General features: G+C 49.1%; 2 protein-coding genes across 2 annotated transcripts in view; both read right to left on the reverse strand.

The window, feature by feature from the left end:
- Nucleotides 1-536: 536 nt before the first annotated feature.
- Nucleotides 537-12,139, reverse strand: ACIN1 (apoptotic chromatin condensation inducer 1). The gene is given in 14 exon segments (XM_081226868.1): nucleotides 537-1,479; nucleotides 2,204-2,304; nucleotides 2,416-2,740; nucleotides 2,974-3,081; nucleotides 3,222-3,329; nucleotides 3,715-3,860; nucleotides 4,195-4,336; nucleotides 5,309-5,461; nucleotides 5,556-5,689; nucleotides 6,593-6,635; nucleotides 10,088-10,229; nucleotides 11,700-11,761; nucleotides 12,006-12,082; nucleotides 12,085-12,139. Coding segments are annotated over 14 exon segments (1,908 nt in total). The 5' UTR covers nucleotides 12,125-12,139; the 3' UTR covers nucleotides 537-1,152.
- Nucleotides 12,140-12,835: 696 nt separating this feature from the next.
- LOC308614060 (apoptotic chromatin condensation inducer in the nucleus-like) overlaps nucleotides 12,836-16,623 on the reverse strand; it is a gene marked incomplete at its 3' end in the record, with an annotated part of 19,502 nt that continues 15,714 nt past the window's right edge. The window contains exon 8 of the mRNA XM_081228271.1: nucleotides 12,836-12,852. Coding sequence (XP_081084397.1) covers nucleotides 12,836-12,852 — 17 coding nt within the window. The remainder of the gene's footprint in view (nucleotides 12,853-16,623) is intronic.

A 16,623-nucleotide genomic window follows, 5' to 3' on the forward strand; every position in this document is an offset into this window, starting at 1 on the left:
TTGGAGGCTGCTGTGGACCCCGGCCGTGAGGCGGCGGCACTTTGGGAACCTTTGCAGGGAAGGGTAGCGGGCCGGCTGGGGGCCTTAAGCACAGCAGAAAGGTCCAGGGAGTCCGCGGTCTGGGCCCAGGGAACAAACAGGTCAGGGACCGAGGCGACGTCGGCGGGAGGGCACGGAGCCTTTTTGGGAAGCTCATTTACAGGAGCCTACTGAGCGAGCGGCTGCTGCCCCCTGGTGGCAGTTATGGGCGGCACCTTGAAGGTGGTGAGCAGGTGACCAAATGCCTCTAGCACAGCACCAGGACACCCCTCTTCCCAGGGCGTCTTCCCCTGGGCCCTCCAGCGAGGAAGATCCACAGCTGTGTGTGGCCAGAGCCGAGGCAGGGATGGAGGGAGGGTGGGAAGTCCCTGCTCCAGGAAGCAGCAGCCTAAGTGTATGGAATGCAAGCGGTGCTGGCTGCACTGCATGCTGCAGCCTCCCCTTCAACATGGCTCTCACCCAGGCCCTGCCCAAGGAAAGCCACTCAATCACACTAGTTAAAACTAAGTCAGATTTTTATTATTTTCCATAGACCACATCATTTAATAATAAAAAAAATAAAAATAAAAATTGAACAAAAGGAAAAGGTGGATATAAAGTGGAACCGGTGGGCAGGAGGCATGGGCTGCAGGACCAAAGAGACTGGGAACTGCAGGGGCCCTGGGACTCAGGAGGAGATGCTGATTCAGCTCATAGGTGACCCAGTCCTGGCCCCGGCTGTTCCCAAAAGGGGGGTGCAAGTACCAAAGGAGGTGGTGAGCAGGATGGAGGAAAAACGAGAGAGGTTTGGGGCTCCTGGCTGTTCCCCAGCTCTGGGCCAACCACCTCCCTCCCTAACATAGCTCCTCCCTCTCACAGACTTAATGGGAAATGAGAGGGAGGAGAGGGCTAAGTCCCAAGAGATAGATTACGGGGGTAGGGTGGGAAGATGCCCACTGCTCCATTTGGTATGTGGGGACAGGTGGCAGCCAGACTTCAGCACTGGGCAAATGGTATGAAAGACCCCTGGTTCCAGGGTGGTGGAGATTGTACCTATCCCTCTGTGGCCTTGAACCCCCCTGGGGCAGGGTGGCCGATGCCTGCAGCTCTCCCTAGTGTTCTCCCGGTTAGCGGCTAGCGGCGCCCACCCCGGTCCCGCACAGGCGTGCTCCGACTCCGGCTCCTGCTGTGGCGCTTGGTGTCTCTGCGGTCCCTCTCCCTGCCTCGTTCCCGGTCCCTGTCCCTCTCCCGATCTCGATCTCCCCTGTCCCGCTCCCTGTCCCGCTCTCTCTCCCTGTCCCTCTCCCGGCTGTGCTCTCGCCGCTTCTCTCGCTCCAGCTGTCGGGTCCGTTCCCGCTCCGCCTCCTTCTCCCGCTCCTTCTGCTCTTCTTCTTCTTGCTCCTTTCGCCGCTTCTCCCGCTCCTTGGCCCGTTCAGCACGCTCTGCCTCCTTCTGAACAATCTGTAGCAGGCAGGGAAGGCAGAGAACAGGTACCTCAGCCCTGCTCACATGAGTCTCACCTGGTCTCCCTGCACCTGGACCCTGTACTCTTAGCTCGGGACCACTGTCAGCCTTGCTGTTATGCAGGAAGGGGGAGGGCCTCAGCAGTCACATCTGTCCTCGTCTCAGAGCCCCAAGCCCTCCTCCCAGTCTTCATCTTTTATGCCCACGACAGGTAGTGGCACCATCCATGCCTGGCCTCTGGTATTTCCTAAGCTAACTAGATGTGAACAAATCTCTATTCTCTCTAGTGGAGTAGCGTAAGCCTACAATTCCCAAAAGGCCCATCACAAAGAAACATAGATTTAAAAAGCTAAAACCCCTAGAAATTAGAAAGAGAAACGGCTGAGTTTATTAAATACAGGTTTCTCAGCTAACTAAAATGAACTTCCAAGAAGCACGGCTGGCACCACCAGCTTCCTGGGACACAGAGTTCTGATCTTGTGTCTACCTCTATCCTTTTGGGTCTGGCTTCTCTATGGCCCACTCAATCAACTGGGTCTTAAAACTGCCTCTTTCTGTGATGCTTAGCTTCTGCCTTATTATTCTAAGCCAATACCTGGGCCTAGTCACTCTCGCAGTCACATGACTCTCCCCTTGCTCACTCCCAAGCCTTGATGCAGCTTGGCAGGTGGGTCCTCCTGAGCTTGAGAGTGCCCCTCAAGGCAGGAAGGCATGCGCTCACCTGGCTGTCAGTCAGTGGGAGCCAATAGATGCAGGGAGCTGCCTTGGTCTTACGGAAAAGGTCGTCCAGCAGCTTGGCAGGTGGTTCCTCCTGAGCTTTCTCTGAGGTGGAAGAAAGTGAGTCAGACTTGATGCATATGACTCTGTGCCCCGTCCCATCTGGGTCCCTTTCCCACCTACTACTGAGTATGTGTGCCCCCCATAGCTAAGTACCTTTTTTCTCACTCTTCTTTTCTTTAGACTTGGCGCGTTCCTTGCGGCGGCGGTCACGGGACCGTGATCGGGAACGGGGCCCTTCTCGAACTTTGTCCCGATCCCATTCACGCTCTGATCGCGTTCGCTCCCGCCGCTCCATCTCCCGTTCCCGCTCTGCCCACTGTTCCCGCACCGCCCGCTCCTGCTCCCGCTGCTCTGCCCTGGGGTGCTGTGGTGGCTGGGCTGGGGGCGGGGGCGGGGGGTGTAGCGGCCGTGGTACCCCCTGCTCCTCTGTCTTAGTTTCAGAGGGACGGTCCACCAAGAGGCCTCGGTGATAATCCAGCTGCGGGTAGAGGAGGGACAAAGAGAGTCAGGATGAAGATGACATCACTCCCACCGAAGGAGCCCAGGTCCCAGTGAACAGACTTTGGAGCCCCATGGTTCAACTAAAGGAACCGAAGAGGAGGGAAAAGGAATCTCAGTGACTGCAGGTTTGGCCGGGATCTCAGCTGGAATCTAGCGGATAACAGCCTCCCCTGCCCCTACCCCCCTCCTTCCTTTCCCTTGGTTTCTTACCTCATCTTGCTCAGCATAGTCAGCACAGAGGAATTTGGGGTTGGACTGGGGCCATTTGACCCCATGTAGAGCTGTGCGGGTGGCAACTGCTTCCTCTACTGTCGAGTACTGACAGAGGGAGGGAGAAGGCAGAGGGTCATAACAGGCCTTCAACCCTTCCCACTTGCCACAATGCCCTCAAATCTGCCCACGATGGTCACAAAAGGAAATACAGGCCAAAACCTAGAGAATCAGCTTCTTCCCCTCACCGTTACAAAGCAGTGAGATTTGATCTTGTCAATCCAGAAAGCCTCTTCTACCAGAGTTCCTGTACGTCCCAACAATTCCTTCAGTTGGCCTAAAGTGAAGGGACGAACCTGCCAATGAAAATGAAATTTCAGGGCCTTAAAGAAGGCAAGAACTATACTCATGTAACTAGTCTGAAGATTTCCCACACCACCGTCACAGGAGTACAGCTTCCAAGTCTGGGTGAGGCCAGAGAGGTTAGGAACCCTCCATCAGGAATGTGAGAAGAGTGGTAACACTGTCTGAGACATCATGGGCCAGGCTCTCTACAAATTCTCAAGACAACCCTGCAGGGTGATACTTTTTTCTCCCCATTTTTCAGATGAGACAGGTTGTGAGGTTAAATAACTCACTCAATGAGTGAGTAACCAGCAGATCCAGGAGTTGAACCTAAGAAACATGAGTCCAAAGCTCAGACTCTAAACCAAGCTGCACTGTGGGAAAAAAATGACTTACCAAATTGGAGATGTGGACGATGTTACTGATCTTGCCCCGGGGTGGGGAGGGCACTTGAGCAGTCCGGACTGGGTCATCAATTGTAATGGAAACTCCCGACTTCTGCTGGCTAATGGAACGTCGAGTTAAGGTATCTCCTAAAGTCACTATCAAATAAGAGCACAAGAATGACTTTCAGCAGGGAGCAATGCTGGCTCTTTCACCTCCAGCAGGACTTTAAAATTCCCTACCAGTAGTCACTGTCCCATCTAAATGTCTGAGCACCTGCACTGTGCAACGTACGGTCCAGGCTGATCTCATTATGGAGATGCAAAAATTAAACAGAATCAAACCTAGCCCTCAAGCAGCTTGATAACTAGGAGAAGACGTGTAAAATACTAGAACACAAGGCAGAAAACATTAAACGCTTTAAAAGAGGTCCAAATAAAGTGCTCTGGGAATTCAGGGGGCCACATGTTTCACTCATAATGCTGCACCTACCTTTCTTTACTTCATGCTCCACAGGTGGGGGCAAAGCCACCTCTACTGAGACCTGGGGAGGTACAGGGGCTTCTGCTTCAGGCTCCTTCTCTTCTTCCTCCTCTTCCCTCTGCCCATTCTCCTGGCCCTCGGAAGGCACCACCTGTAAGGTATCAGAAAACAGACGGATTCCTCTTCTTTTTTTTTTTTTAAATTTATTTATTTATTATTTATTTATTTGGCTGTCCCGGGTCTTAGTTGCGGCATGTGGGATCTAGTTCCCTGACCAGGGATCAAACCCATGCCCCCTGCATTGGGAGTGTGGAGTCTTAGCCACTGGACCACCAGGGAAGTCCCTACAGAGGGATTCTTAAACACCAAACAGGTACATTCTTTTCAGTTTCTGGTTTCTCGGGGAGAGATGGTGGTAAGTCAACCTAACATGCTTCTTCCACTAGGGAGGAGATTTCATTATTAGGTTCACCTCCACCAGATCCTGGGATTTGTAGTGCCTCAACTCTGCCATGAGGAAAACTAAGGCAGGAATTGGCAAATTTTTTCTGTAGAGGGCAAGATATTAAACATTTTAGACTCTGTGAGCCATATGGTTGCATTACTCCACTCTGATATTATAGCACTTAAGCAGCCAGAGACAAGAGTAAATGAACTGGGCTTCCCTGGCGGCGCAGTGGTTAAGAATCCGCCTGCCAATGCCGGGGACACGTGTTCGAGCCCTGGTCCGGGGGATCCCACAGCCGCAGAGCAACTAAGCCCGTGCGCCCCAACTACTGAGCCCATGTGCCACAACTACTGAAGCCCGTGCGCCTAGAGCCCGTGCTCTGCAGCAAGAGAAGCTGCCGCAATGAGAAGCCCGCGTACCGCAACGTAGACCCAACGCAGCCAAAAATAAACAAACAAAAAAAAGAGTAAATGAACTGGGGTGGCTGTGTTCTTACAGAACAGGCTACAGGTTAGATCTGGTAGCCTGCTGACCCCTACCCTACAAGGGCCAACTAACACAACCCTCTGCACAGATGGCAGACTTCCCTTCTAGGACTCTGCCTTAGCTCCTCACTCAGTTGCCCACTCTGCATCCATGGTCCCCTCCCCCAAAGGGGGGATGCAGGAGCCTTACCTGAGTGACGGTCCGGCATATTTTCAGCCCCTTGTCATGGGTCCCATCGTCACCATTACGCTCTGTCTCATCCTCAGAGATTCGGGAGTCGTCAGCATGAAGATCCACAACAGCCTCCTGCCCCGCCAGGGGTTTGATGTCGGGGATGAGGCTCTGGGACACAGATACCCCCCACCCCGTTACACTGGGCCCATGTCTACTCCCACGTCATGTCTCATCCTCCCTTCCCCGGCCCCTCCCACCTCACCTTGAGTGATTCGGTGGTGATACTGATGGAGGGTTTCTTCTGTGTGGTGGCTGTGCTGGCTCCCCAACGCCGCTTCCGACTAGGCTGGCCCCCCTCTGTGTCACTGTTTCCAGCTGGCAGCCCCTTGGTAGCTGCTGTCCCCAAGAAATAGGACCCCACAGTTAGATGCTCTCAGGCCCTCTGCTGGTTCACACCACAACACCCACAGAGAGCCTTCGAATGGAATTTTAGAAAAAGGTTAACTTAAGGAAACCATATTTGGGGACTGGGGAAACCATGCTTCAGAGTAAACAATAAAAGGCCTGGAGCCACTTCCTGAAAGATGAAAACTACTGATCTCTGAAGGCAACAAGGGAGAGCTAACTAGGCTGGTAAGCAATTTAAGCTTTTAGTGGTAAAAAAGTCTAAAGTACTGGGGAAGACAGATTGAGGACGACATGGGAATGAGAAAAACAAGACTATGTGATACTAAAATCCAAGTTAATTTAATTTTAGATCATGATGTGACCTGGTCATGCTTTAGGTTATTTTCACACTACAGATTGATATATTTAAGTCATAAAGACCTATTACACTTTTGTCACCTTGGAGTTCCTCATTGGGAAAATGTTAAAGATGTTACTGTTTGAGGTGTGGGCACTCTCATTTTCTCAGATGCTCTCTTAGAATAAAGCATAAACTGGTAAGCATTTTATAGGAATCCCTCAAACCCACTCCTCGCTCTGAGAGTTCAGACATCTGAAATAATAAAAGCAGGAGGACTAGATAAGAAATGGTAAGACATCTCACGGTGTATCTCATTAGGGTTAAGAAAGAAGTGTGACTGGGGAAAAATAACAAGGATTGTTTGTGAAGTTCTGAATTTTAAAATGAAACACTACCTACGCCAAAAAGATGTAGATTTGCTGGGTGGAGGTGGTGGGATGGCAGGGGGTGACGCAAGAATGCCGCTGACAGAGAATGGGAATCTACTTCTCTATCAACTCTGATTTTTATGGTATTCCGGACCTGTATCAGGGATTTGGGGCTAGACTTACAGACAACGGAGATCTTCCTCTTGAATGATTTGGGCAGCGAGCTCTGTATAGAGAAGAAAAGGGGAAAAAAGAGAAAGAGACACACCCCACAGAGAGGGGGGAAAGAGGTTAGATGGGGCAGTCTTAGCATAGGCTCCAAAGACACAGAGAGAGAGAGACACAGAGACAGACAGAGACCAAAACAGAAGCGGCAAACGGCAAAAACGAAGCAGAATCAATGCAAGTTAGAGAAAAAAATAAAACCAAACATCACAGCAGGGAAAAGTCATCTAGTCCATACCACACCTATGTATTAGCTTAACCAGAAATAAGCTGGAAGAAGAATTTCAGTAGCCTCCCAGCCCTTTAAAAGCATTGGTCATGCCCTCTTCCACTGTCTCTACTGGTCAAGAGGATGCCAAGCCCAACAAGCTATGTCCAGAGCTGGGTCATCTAGTCCTTCTAAGGTCTTCCTTGCTAACTCGAGGAAAACAAGAGGAAACAAGGAAAACCAACTTTGGGATGGGACTTTGACAGCATAACCCTCCTCTTCTTCTCAGTGCCCAGCCTGACATCCACTGACATTGGCTCTGAGTAGCTTGGACAGCAGACTGTTAAGACTGCCCGGACGCCCACCACACTGTGGAAAACGGCAGCACCAGACTCACTGGAGATGAGCCTCCTGAGCCAACTGCCAGCAGAAAGAATTTAAAGGTGTCTTTGGTAAAGACAAGTTTTTATGCAGGGCAGACAGTCCCTAGGGAGTTTCAGACTTTCTGACCACTGTACAGGGCTCTAGCAGAGCCTTTCTGTTTCTTCTCCAAACAGGGCTTATGCCTTAGGGGCTCTGCCAAGGACCAGAAACTTCCAAACTTGCTTTTGAGCAAGTTTCTGCCCCAAACACTCAGTGGGAGAAAGACTGTGGACGGAGCAAAAAGAGGAAGAGAGAGCAAAAAAGGGAATAGAGCATTTTAGATTTAAGTGCTTATTTCTGGAAAAACTAAGACCTACCACCCTTCTAAAGGGTAGGGCAGGAACCCTCTTGATGAAATCCCTTTTCCCCATCCACCCCCCAGCCCCGTTTGTGTCGTCTAACCAAGTCTCCTTGGTCTCCGTTAAGGGCCAGCCTGACCCCTAGCCAGGCCGCTCTCGATGGGTAAGTTAGTGAGAAAAAAAAAAAGTCTTAATTAAAACAGGAAAAACATGAACCAAATAAATAAACAAATCCAATAAAGAAATCAGAAAAAAAGATAAAGAAAAAAATTAAAATAAAAGATTAAAAAAAGAGGAGAAAGAAGAAAATAAAGAGGAAAATAAACTAGGAATATGACAAATGTTCCAGGTACCATCTCACACCTGGGATCTTCAGTTCAGCCAATCGCACCTCACTGTGTACTGTATCTAGTCAACCGCCGGTCCAATCAGAATGAGCCCTCCCTGCTAGGCGCTGTGCAATTGGTGGGGGGTTGGGTTGGCAAAAAAGGTGGGCGCACGGCGTGGTGGTCAGCACGGCACTGCCAGAGTCCTCCCAGGGGCGCAGGGGGGGCGGGAGGGAAACGTGTGGGGGGACGCTGCCCAGTTTCCATGATGTCAGACAGTTCACTCGTGGTGGCCAGGCTCAGCGAGGGGTACAGGGGGAAAGGGGGCAGAGACATCAGTCCCAGCCCTGTAGGGGCATCATCTTGCAGTCCCTGATGAGATGGCCTGTAAGTAGCAGAAATGGTCCTGGCCTTTTATCGTGAGAGGCAGGACCCTATGTCCATCAGTGGCAAGCTGCAGCAACACCACCACCCAATACTTGGAATCCAGGTGATGACTCCAGAGTCCCTTTCTCCTCTGCCTGTAACTGGGGAGGGGGTCCTCTCACCGAGTGGGATCATGGAGCCTCTGTTGAAGGCAGCCTGGGGGTAGTAGGTGGGTAGCCCCAGGACCTGGCACACATTCAGCAGCAAGGTCAGAATACTTTTCTTCTGAGTGGTGTGTGGCATCTCCTCAGGGACTCCAGCTGAGACAGCGGTTCCAGTCAGGTGGGTGGATGAGCCCCTGCCTCCAGGGATGGAGGAGAAGTTGGAGCAACCAACATATGCTGCCCTTCACCATGGACAACAGGGACCAAAGGAAAGTCCATCTGATGAGCAAGTGGTGATACATGGCTGGGCTGTCATCAGCCTTAAATCTCTGGGCTCAGACCCTAGACTTCTCTGCAGGGTTCCTAGTCGTCACAGCTTAAGCCGAGAGCCCCACTCAGTATTTTACAGCATGGCACTGTGATCACAAACATTGACTCTTTAGGAGGTCTTGGTGCCCTAGATGGGGATCCCAACAGTCTGTAGCAAATAAGGCAACCCAGAGTCCTCAAAAGGGCAAGGGCGTGTGGGCAGGCGCCCCAGCACTGACACAAGCTCTTCTTGGGGTGTCCCAAAGAGGGAGATGATGCAAGTCCACCCCTTTCCAAATGCTTTTTGCTTTCTCAATACAAGTCTCTCCAGAACAGTGCTCTTCTTGGCCCCCTGATGTAAGCAAGGCAGGGAGGCAAAAGGGGGCCCATCACAGGATCCCATACACATGCCCCCCTCTGGCCAAGACACCTGGATAGCAGACTCGGCTGACTGGGCAGCTCAGGAGCAGCGGGTGGGTCCAGAGGAAGAGGCGGCATCAGCGATTGGCCAGTTGGGCAGGGTTATATTTTACGGGCGGATTACCGTACATGAGGTACTTGGACAAAGTTTTACGGGGAAGAAGGACCTTGTAATAAATAATATTCTGCACATCAAATCACGTTCACCGGCCCCCACCCCCGCAACACACACCAAAGAAAGGCTACACACACAACAGTCCCTCCCACCCTATTACCCTACTCCCAAACCCAGCTAATTCTTGCTCTAATTACTTTAAGAGCCAAGAAGACTTCGCTGGCTCTGATGGGGGGAGCCCCCTGAATTGGGTTCAGGACACAAGATAAGATATATGCCAAAAAAGTAAGTAAAGAGGTCACAAAAATGGGGAAGGGGCCTTTGGGATGACCCCAGGGGCTGGCTTCTAAGTAGCTACATCTCTGCAGTGAGACCACTAGGGGGCAGATGAGGAACAAAAATTCCTCAGCATGGTGGTCAGCTGAGAACCACCATGGCCCACTAGATGGCGCTGATCGCCAACACACTTTTAAAAAGGAGGGAAAGCTAGAGGGGTTACAACAGGGAGAACCTAGAAGAGGTAGCCGGTAAAGCTGAGCCTGGGTCTTAAAGGGCCATTAACTGACTTTCCCGCTGGTTACAAACTTCCCCACCTGCACTACTTCCCCAACAAGGTAAGGCAAATAAAGGAGCCCTGTTCCCATCACAAGGGGTCTCCCTTGCTAAACCAGCGAATTCTCCCTTGGCCCTATCCTGAACCAAGTCTCTGCCTAGTCCCTTCTTTAAGCTATCCCACTGTGTACGAGGGATCACCAGAGTGCTCTATTCTTTCCCCCAGGTCCACTCCTGCCCACCCACCCCAGCAGGTGGCTTGGATATTTACCTCTTTCTTCTCCTCATCCTCAGCACTGCCCTCTGGGCGGTCATCATTGCTGACTTGGTCTGCAATAGGCATGGGGGGCTCTGGAACCTCATTTTCAGGTCTGTTTTCGCTTGTGTCCATGGTCACTTCCTCCTTCTCCTCACTGTCAGTATGGGGAGAGGTTGGGAGGGAAGGGCAGGAAAGAACCAAGGGGAAGAGAGAGCAAGACGTTAGATTTTGGGTCAAGGAAACCCCCATGCCTCATCACTTGGGTGGGATTTGGGAGGGCTGCTTTTTAGATCAGACTAGAGACCTTGTCCCCCCAGGAAAACCAGGAAACGGTTTTCCTAGGGGAAAGAGCACAGATCACAGCAACCACATTCACTCACTGCCCAGATGGGATAAAGCTGTGATGTGTGGGGTCAGGGCTCCAATGTTCTTAGGTAATTCACCAGAGTACCCCTATATGAAGAGGAGAAACATCCCTCTCTGCAAAGTCCCTCAAAAGTAACTGTGATTTGCCCACAACCCCATGGCCTCCCTAGACCTGGGCCCAGACACCTTTATTTAACCAAACTGCGTGAGAAACTAAGGGAAGCCTGATTCCTTAAAAAGAGGAGAAAGAACAGCCAGGGCTGTGGCAGATGAGCCCAACCTTGGGTTTAATCAACTGCTTAGTAAGTAAAAGCCTACTGACCCTCAGGGTCTGCAGACACCAGGAATGGAGAAATGGTGGGGGTGAGGGCTGCAGGGAGAGGAAGGCTGGTGAGGGTTCAAGCTTCAACAGGGACCCCCTCTAATCCCAAAGGAAAAACAAAAACTGCCAGACAGAGTATGAAAGCTCAGAGAAGCACCAGGCCACTTTTACCTGCTCAGAGGTGTAGGAATTGTTCTTACATTCAGCCTTCGCCCAGTTTCTCCCACTCCCTTATTCCAACTTCCAAGAGATAAAGAGAGCAGGCCTCCCAGTCAGGACACACCCTCCCCTACACCACGCATCCCACCGACAAACGCTGAACCCACTCCCCCACCCCTCTGAATCACACAAGTCAGCTCCCATTGCAGACAACGAATCCCAGAGGTTCACTTCAGATAAACTATCTTCCCATCTTCTTTTTTCTGTCTTCATCCTGAACTTCTATCTCATCCCCACTACCACCCAAACACTGAGGGGTAAAAAAATCAAATCAAGATGATCAGGGGCCTAAGTCTCAAGAGAGGGGAAAGCAAGCCTCCCCAGGCTGATCATCACCAGAAAATTCGGCATTCTCGACAGGCTGCCTGACACCCAGAGGTCAGAACAGCCTCCCCAGAGCAGGCAGGGAGGGATGCATGGGAAGGGGGGGGGAGGAGAAAATCGGAAATGTGCCCCCAGTTAATAGGCTCCCACAGAAACAAGAGATTCAACTGCCTAAATCTAAAGAAAAGTCTTATCCAAAAAATACCTATTTCCCACACAGAGAGGGCAAGTGGGGCCAATTAGAAACCGGGCAGGAAGGACAAAGGGGGAAAGCAAAATGACTGAAGACAAATCAAAACGAAAAGACGGAATGAAAGCCACGGGGAAGAGACGGGAGATGAGGGGAGCTAGAGCGGTGGGGAAAAGGGATACATGGAAATGTGAAGCTCTCACCCTTCTTTGCTTTCTGATAACATGATTTTTTTTCTCCCCCTGGAAGTGCTGTTTATCCCTTTCTGGAATGGAAGAAATAACAAAAACCAAACAAAAAAATCCTAAAAAAAAAAAAAAAAAAAACCAAAACACCCTCCTTGTCCCAAGATCCCACCACCTCCTCCCCAACCACCCGATCCAGAGAGAGAAAATCGAGATGCAGCAACTGGGGATCCAAAAAATGGTAAATGGAAGGGGAGGTGGTGGTGGTGGTGAGGGGAGGCTAAAATAGATCTGGCTTTTAAGAGATAAGCGTTAAGTCCTCACGGCAAACCCCGAATTCAGCTGGATTGGTCTCTCTGGAGAAGGAGGAGGAAGAGGGCCAGGCTGCTGGTAGTGGCTGGCTCTATTGTATTGGCGGAGCGGCGGCGATCAGCCGGAGACATGCAGGGGAGCCATCTTGCCACTTACCCAGCAGCCCGTGTGTGCGGATGGGGGAGGGCCCTGCTGCAGCAGGGGAGGGGAAAGAAGAGAGGGAGGGCGCTGAGTGAGCAAGGCTCTTATCCTCTGGCAGGCCACAAGGAGCTCACTGCTGGCTCAAAAGGCCTGGCCTTTTTCCTTCTTTTCTCAGGTTACAACAGCTACCGAGGCCTAACCCCACAGGGAGAGGGTGCTCTCTCCTCCTCTTCCACGGGGGCGGGGGAGGGGGCTGGGTGGAGAGGACATACAAAGTTACAGCTGCTTGCTTGGAAGATTCCAGAGAATAGAAGGAAAGGAAACAGCAGAGCTGGGAGTGAAAAATGATAAGAAGGACGATAACAAAGCCAAAGTTGCAAAGAGACAGAGGGGAGGGTCACGAGCACTTTTTAAGTGCCCACCTTCCTCTATCTGAGAAGCCAGGCATAGAACACTGAAACCAGATCAGCTGGTTCAAGGTGGGGAGGTGGGATGAGATTTGGCACTATCCAATCACTGTATGGTAACTGGCTGCTCACCGCGAGCAATGACCACGTATTACTGCCCCAACCCGCCCTTTCTTCAGGGAGATGGAAGGAGTGGATAAGGAGAAAGTTCCTTTTTGAATTACCAGTAGAGGAGGGGAGAGGTGTCTCTGAAGAGAAGACAGACAACTTTGTTTCACAGAGTCTTTAATAAGGTCACCCTGCCCCAGGGTCTGCAGGAGCCAGAAAGGAAAAGGATAAACAGGGCAAGGGGACCTTGGGTAGCTGAAGCATGAAGGCCACTTACTTCTTGGAGCAAGGGCTCCAAAATGAGGGCTCTGAAGTGGATAAGAAACTGAAATGAGAGGACTGTTATTGAGGACAGGGGTGGTGGTGGTGAAGTGTGTGCCGATCTGCTGGGCAGAAAGTGGGAACTAAATGGAAATTACTAATCAGGGGCATCTTCAGACTAACGTAAAATGGGAAGCTGCCTCTACCCATTCAAAAAAGCACTCAGTAGATGCTCAAAATGTCCATTTGTTGACTGCAAAGGTGCTCCTTTTGTATCCCAGTGGCAGTAAAGGTATAACACTAAGAAGCTTCTGTGTACTTAACCAAAAACTTAGTATTATCTCACTTGTAATACCAGAGCGTTTAGTCAAAACTGAAATTTCCTCCCTGCTGCTTAAAATCTTAAACTTACACGTCAACTGCATGCTAAAGCAGTCACGTTTATACATCACACTACAGTTCCTTTTCACTGAGTGGTCCCTGGCTGCTCAGTAAGGTTGAGAGCTCTGGAGTCAAACTGGCTAGGTCTCAATCCAGGCCTCGGTCCCAGCCCGCACACAAGTAGCATAATATTGGGCAAGTTCCTGATCCCCTCTGTGTATCACTTTCTTAATCTGTAAAGTAGGGGTAATAACAATACCTATCTCATCGAACAGTGTGGTAAGGATTTGCTCTTAGGAGTCTGGCTTGGAAGACACCCCAAGTCAAGGTAAGGATATGCATAAAACACATGTACGTTTAATAGGCCATTATCTCATTTGATGACACCTATGGAGCTTTTTTTTTTTTTGAGCATCCTCAAAGAGTAGACTGCTCTTTCTCTGATGTAAAGGCACTAATTGGTTTGACAGGTTCTCAGCAATGCCCTCATCACTGTCTAGTACCTGCTGGTTTACTTCCCCCTCACCTCTACCCTGCAGAGTTCCTCAAGGTCAGAGACTGCATCCCTTGACCCCTAGCCTGGGGCCTAACACAAAGAAATGCTCAGTAAATATTTCCCAATTAGGTTGTCATTGGGGGTACCAAGTGGATATTTTAGTAAATCCTTACTGAATTAAAGGTTTTCTTCTTAAGAAGTATTTTTGGATAGAATTCCCACAGACACCGTTATCCTACAGAGAAATGTTACCTTCAAACATCCTCAAATACATGTTCCCTGTCCATCAACTGTCCTAAAATACTTTCAGCTGCCAATATGCCTCTCCAAAAGTGGCATCCCTGGAGGAAGAATCTTCTTTCCATTGGAAATTTTATCTCGTTTTTTTCAAGAATAAGAATTTTATGACATTATTCTTGGCCTTCTTAAGACACAATGAGTTTGTGCTGTCTATTTCCCCATGATCAAACCTGTGGGGCCTAAGAATTCCCAAAACTTAATTTTCATAAGAAAAAGAGGAAACCTCGAAATTATCCCAAAAGGGGACTCAATCTACTTGCAGGACTAGTCCCAAAGCCTTCTTAGTTATGCGTCAGAGCCCCACACAGCTTTTCTTTGTAGTCCCTTTTATGCAAAAGGCATCTCCTTTCCCACTATTTAAATTCTTGCACAAATATTTCTGATACCTTTGAAAAAATAAGTGAAACTGCATAGGGATGGGGGTGGGTGATATCTACCCAAAATTAAACAGTGCACAAAGCATTTGTAGCCCAGAAGAAAAGGACAGAACTACTTACGGGCTAATAATGTCACATTAGAGTTCACATCTGAATAGGAATGAGATTCAGAAAAACTAATGGAAAGGGAAATTTCTATAGACATATATGTTTGAACTTTAGTTACTATAGAAAATTCAGAAGGAGCTGAGGACCTGATGTGAAATTTAAAAAGAAACAGCGGGATCTGACTACTCTTAGGCAGTGAGATTTAAACACAGAATACCCTCAGGAGCATACTAGTCCCAAGATAACCGAGGTCGGTATGGTTTTAGAGGGTGTGTCCTTAGATACCAACTTCTCAGTGAGCAAACTCTATTGATAACAATAAATTTTACTTTTTAAAAATTATGCATCATTTGGCATACTGGCACTGTAGGTCCCCTGAGGAGTATCAATTACACTGTCATACTGGCTTAAAGGACCATTTCCTTCCTCCTACTCAGGCGAAAAAACAAATAAGCATGGTGCCAAGAGCCCAACGCTGCTATTGCCTGCAAGGTTTGTGTACACAGGAAGGTTGTATTTAGAAAAATTGGGGTTTGATTTAACTATTACTGGATGATACAGTTGCCCACACAAAGTTTTTCCTTTCCCTTTCTTTTTCCTCTATTTTTTTTTAATGTAAAAAGAGAGTACCATTATTTTCTGCTGTATGAGGAAATTTTTGGTGTATCTATAAGCAGGCAGAGGACTAGATTCTGCAACAGGGCTCAAGTGAAACAGAACTGAGGGCTCACAAATTCCTGCCCCAAGAAATGAAAAAGATACCTTACCTCATAAACCTAGAATTCCTCAGGGCACAATCAGAATCACAATGGATTTAACCAAGCAGAGCAAAAAAAATTTAGGCAATCTCTTCCAAGTGGTGAGAGGTCCTTGAAGTAAAGTCTAATTTTTTTTTTAACACTTTACTGAATCAACAGGCCCCAGCTCTGTTTTTTAAAAGTCATGTGACTTCTTGTTGAGATAGAGAGGAAAACCAAGATTAAGCCACAAATGGTCTTTTCCACTTAGCACTCCCTGTTGATCCCACTTTAAAAATTGGCCAGGGCTCCAGAGATCACCAGGCTGAACACTAGCACTCTAGAGGGGTGAAAGACCAGGAGGAGTGTTGTGAATCAGTTTAGTACGGCCTCCAAAAATGTAGGCAAACTTCTCAAAGATTCATTTACCAAATCCAGTGCCAGAAGAGCCTATGCGTTTTGGGCATCTCATTTTGTTAGGGTGCTGAACAGACCATGTGGAAGGTAGGCAGAAGGAAAGCAAGTAAGAGGGATGTGTGAGAGCTACTTCTGAGCTCAGACTGCATTTCTAACCTATGGGCTGCTCCACCGAGGCTTGCCTAGGCAACAATGGACAATCTCAATATTTGCCCAAGGTGCCACTTGCTATCACCTTGCCAGAATCAATGTGACTAGATGACCTCAGTCATAAATGAAGATCAAAGCCACGTTTACCTGAGGAGAAAAATACTGTATATGACTCCAAGGTTCATTTGACCTGGACTTGCATGCGAAAATCCATTAAATAAGGTGCTTCAAAACAGCACAAAGTGCCACTCTGTTGCCAGGATCTCAGAGACCCACAGGATTTTAGGACAAGCAAGGAGCTTTTCAGAAAATTACTTGCCTCTCAAGGTGCACAGGAGGCACTTACTCAGGCCCAATTAGTAGCAGGTTGTCAACATCTACTTTGAAACTGCCACTACAGAAAAGACATGCTATACTCCCATGGGATGGGGGAGGGAAAGGCAGGCATTATCTCTGATTGATGGATAGGGAAGGCAAGGTGTCACCCCATTTCCTCATCGATGGTGTAGCTGGGGAATCCTGAACACCTTCCAGAATCCGCTGGTTTTTCACTTTAAGGTCCTAGAAGAAAAACCCTTTTCCAAAGGATAATGTACCCATTCCAAAATGGAAAAACAAAAACTTTGTTCAAAGGCAATAGAGTGAACTTTTAGCTTTCAAACCAAAAATGTAATGGCCACAAGATGGCAGCAGAGGCAAGAATATTAGAATAGACAGTAGCAAAGCAAAAGCTGTAATAATGAGTAT

Source organism: Mesoplodon bidens (assembly GCF_964165515.1).
Source record: "Mesoplodon bidens genome assembly, chromosome: 3".
Lineage (NCBI taxonomy): Eukaryota > Metazoa > Chordata > Mammalia > Artiodactyla > Ziphiidae > Mesoplodon > Mesoplodon bidens.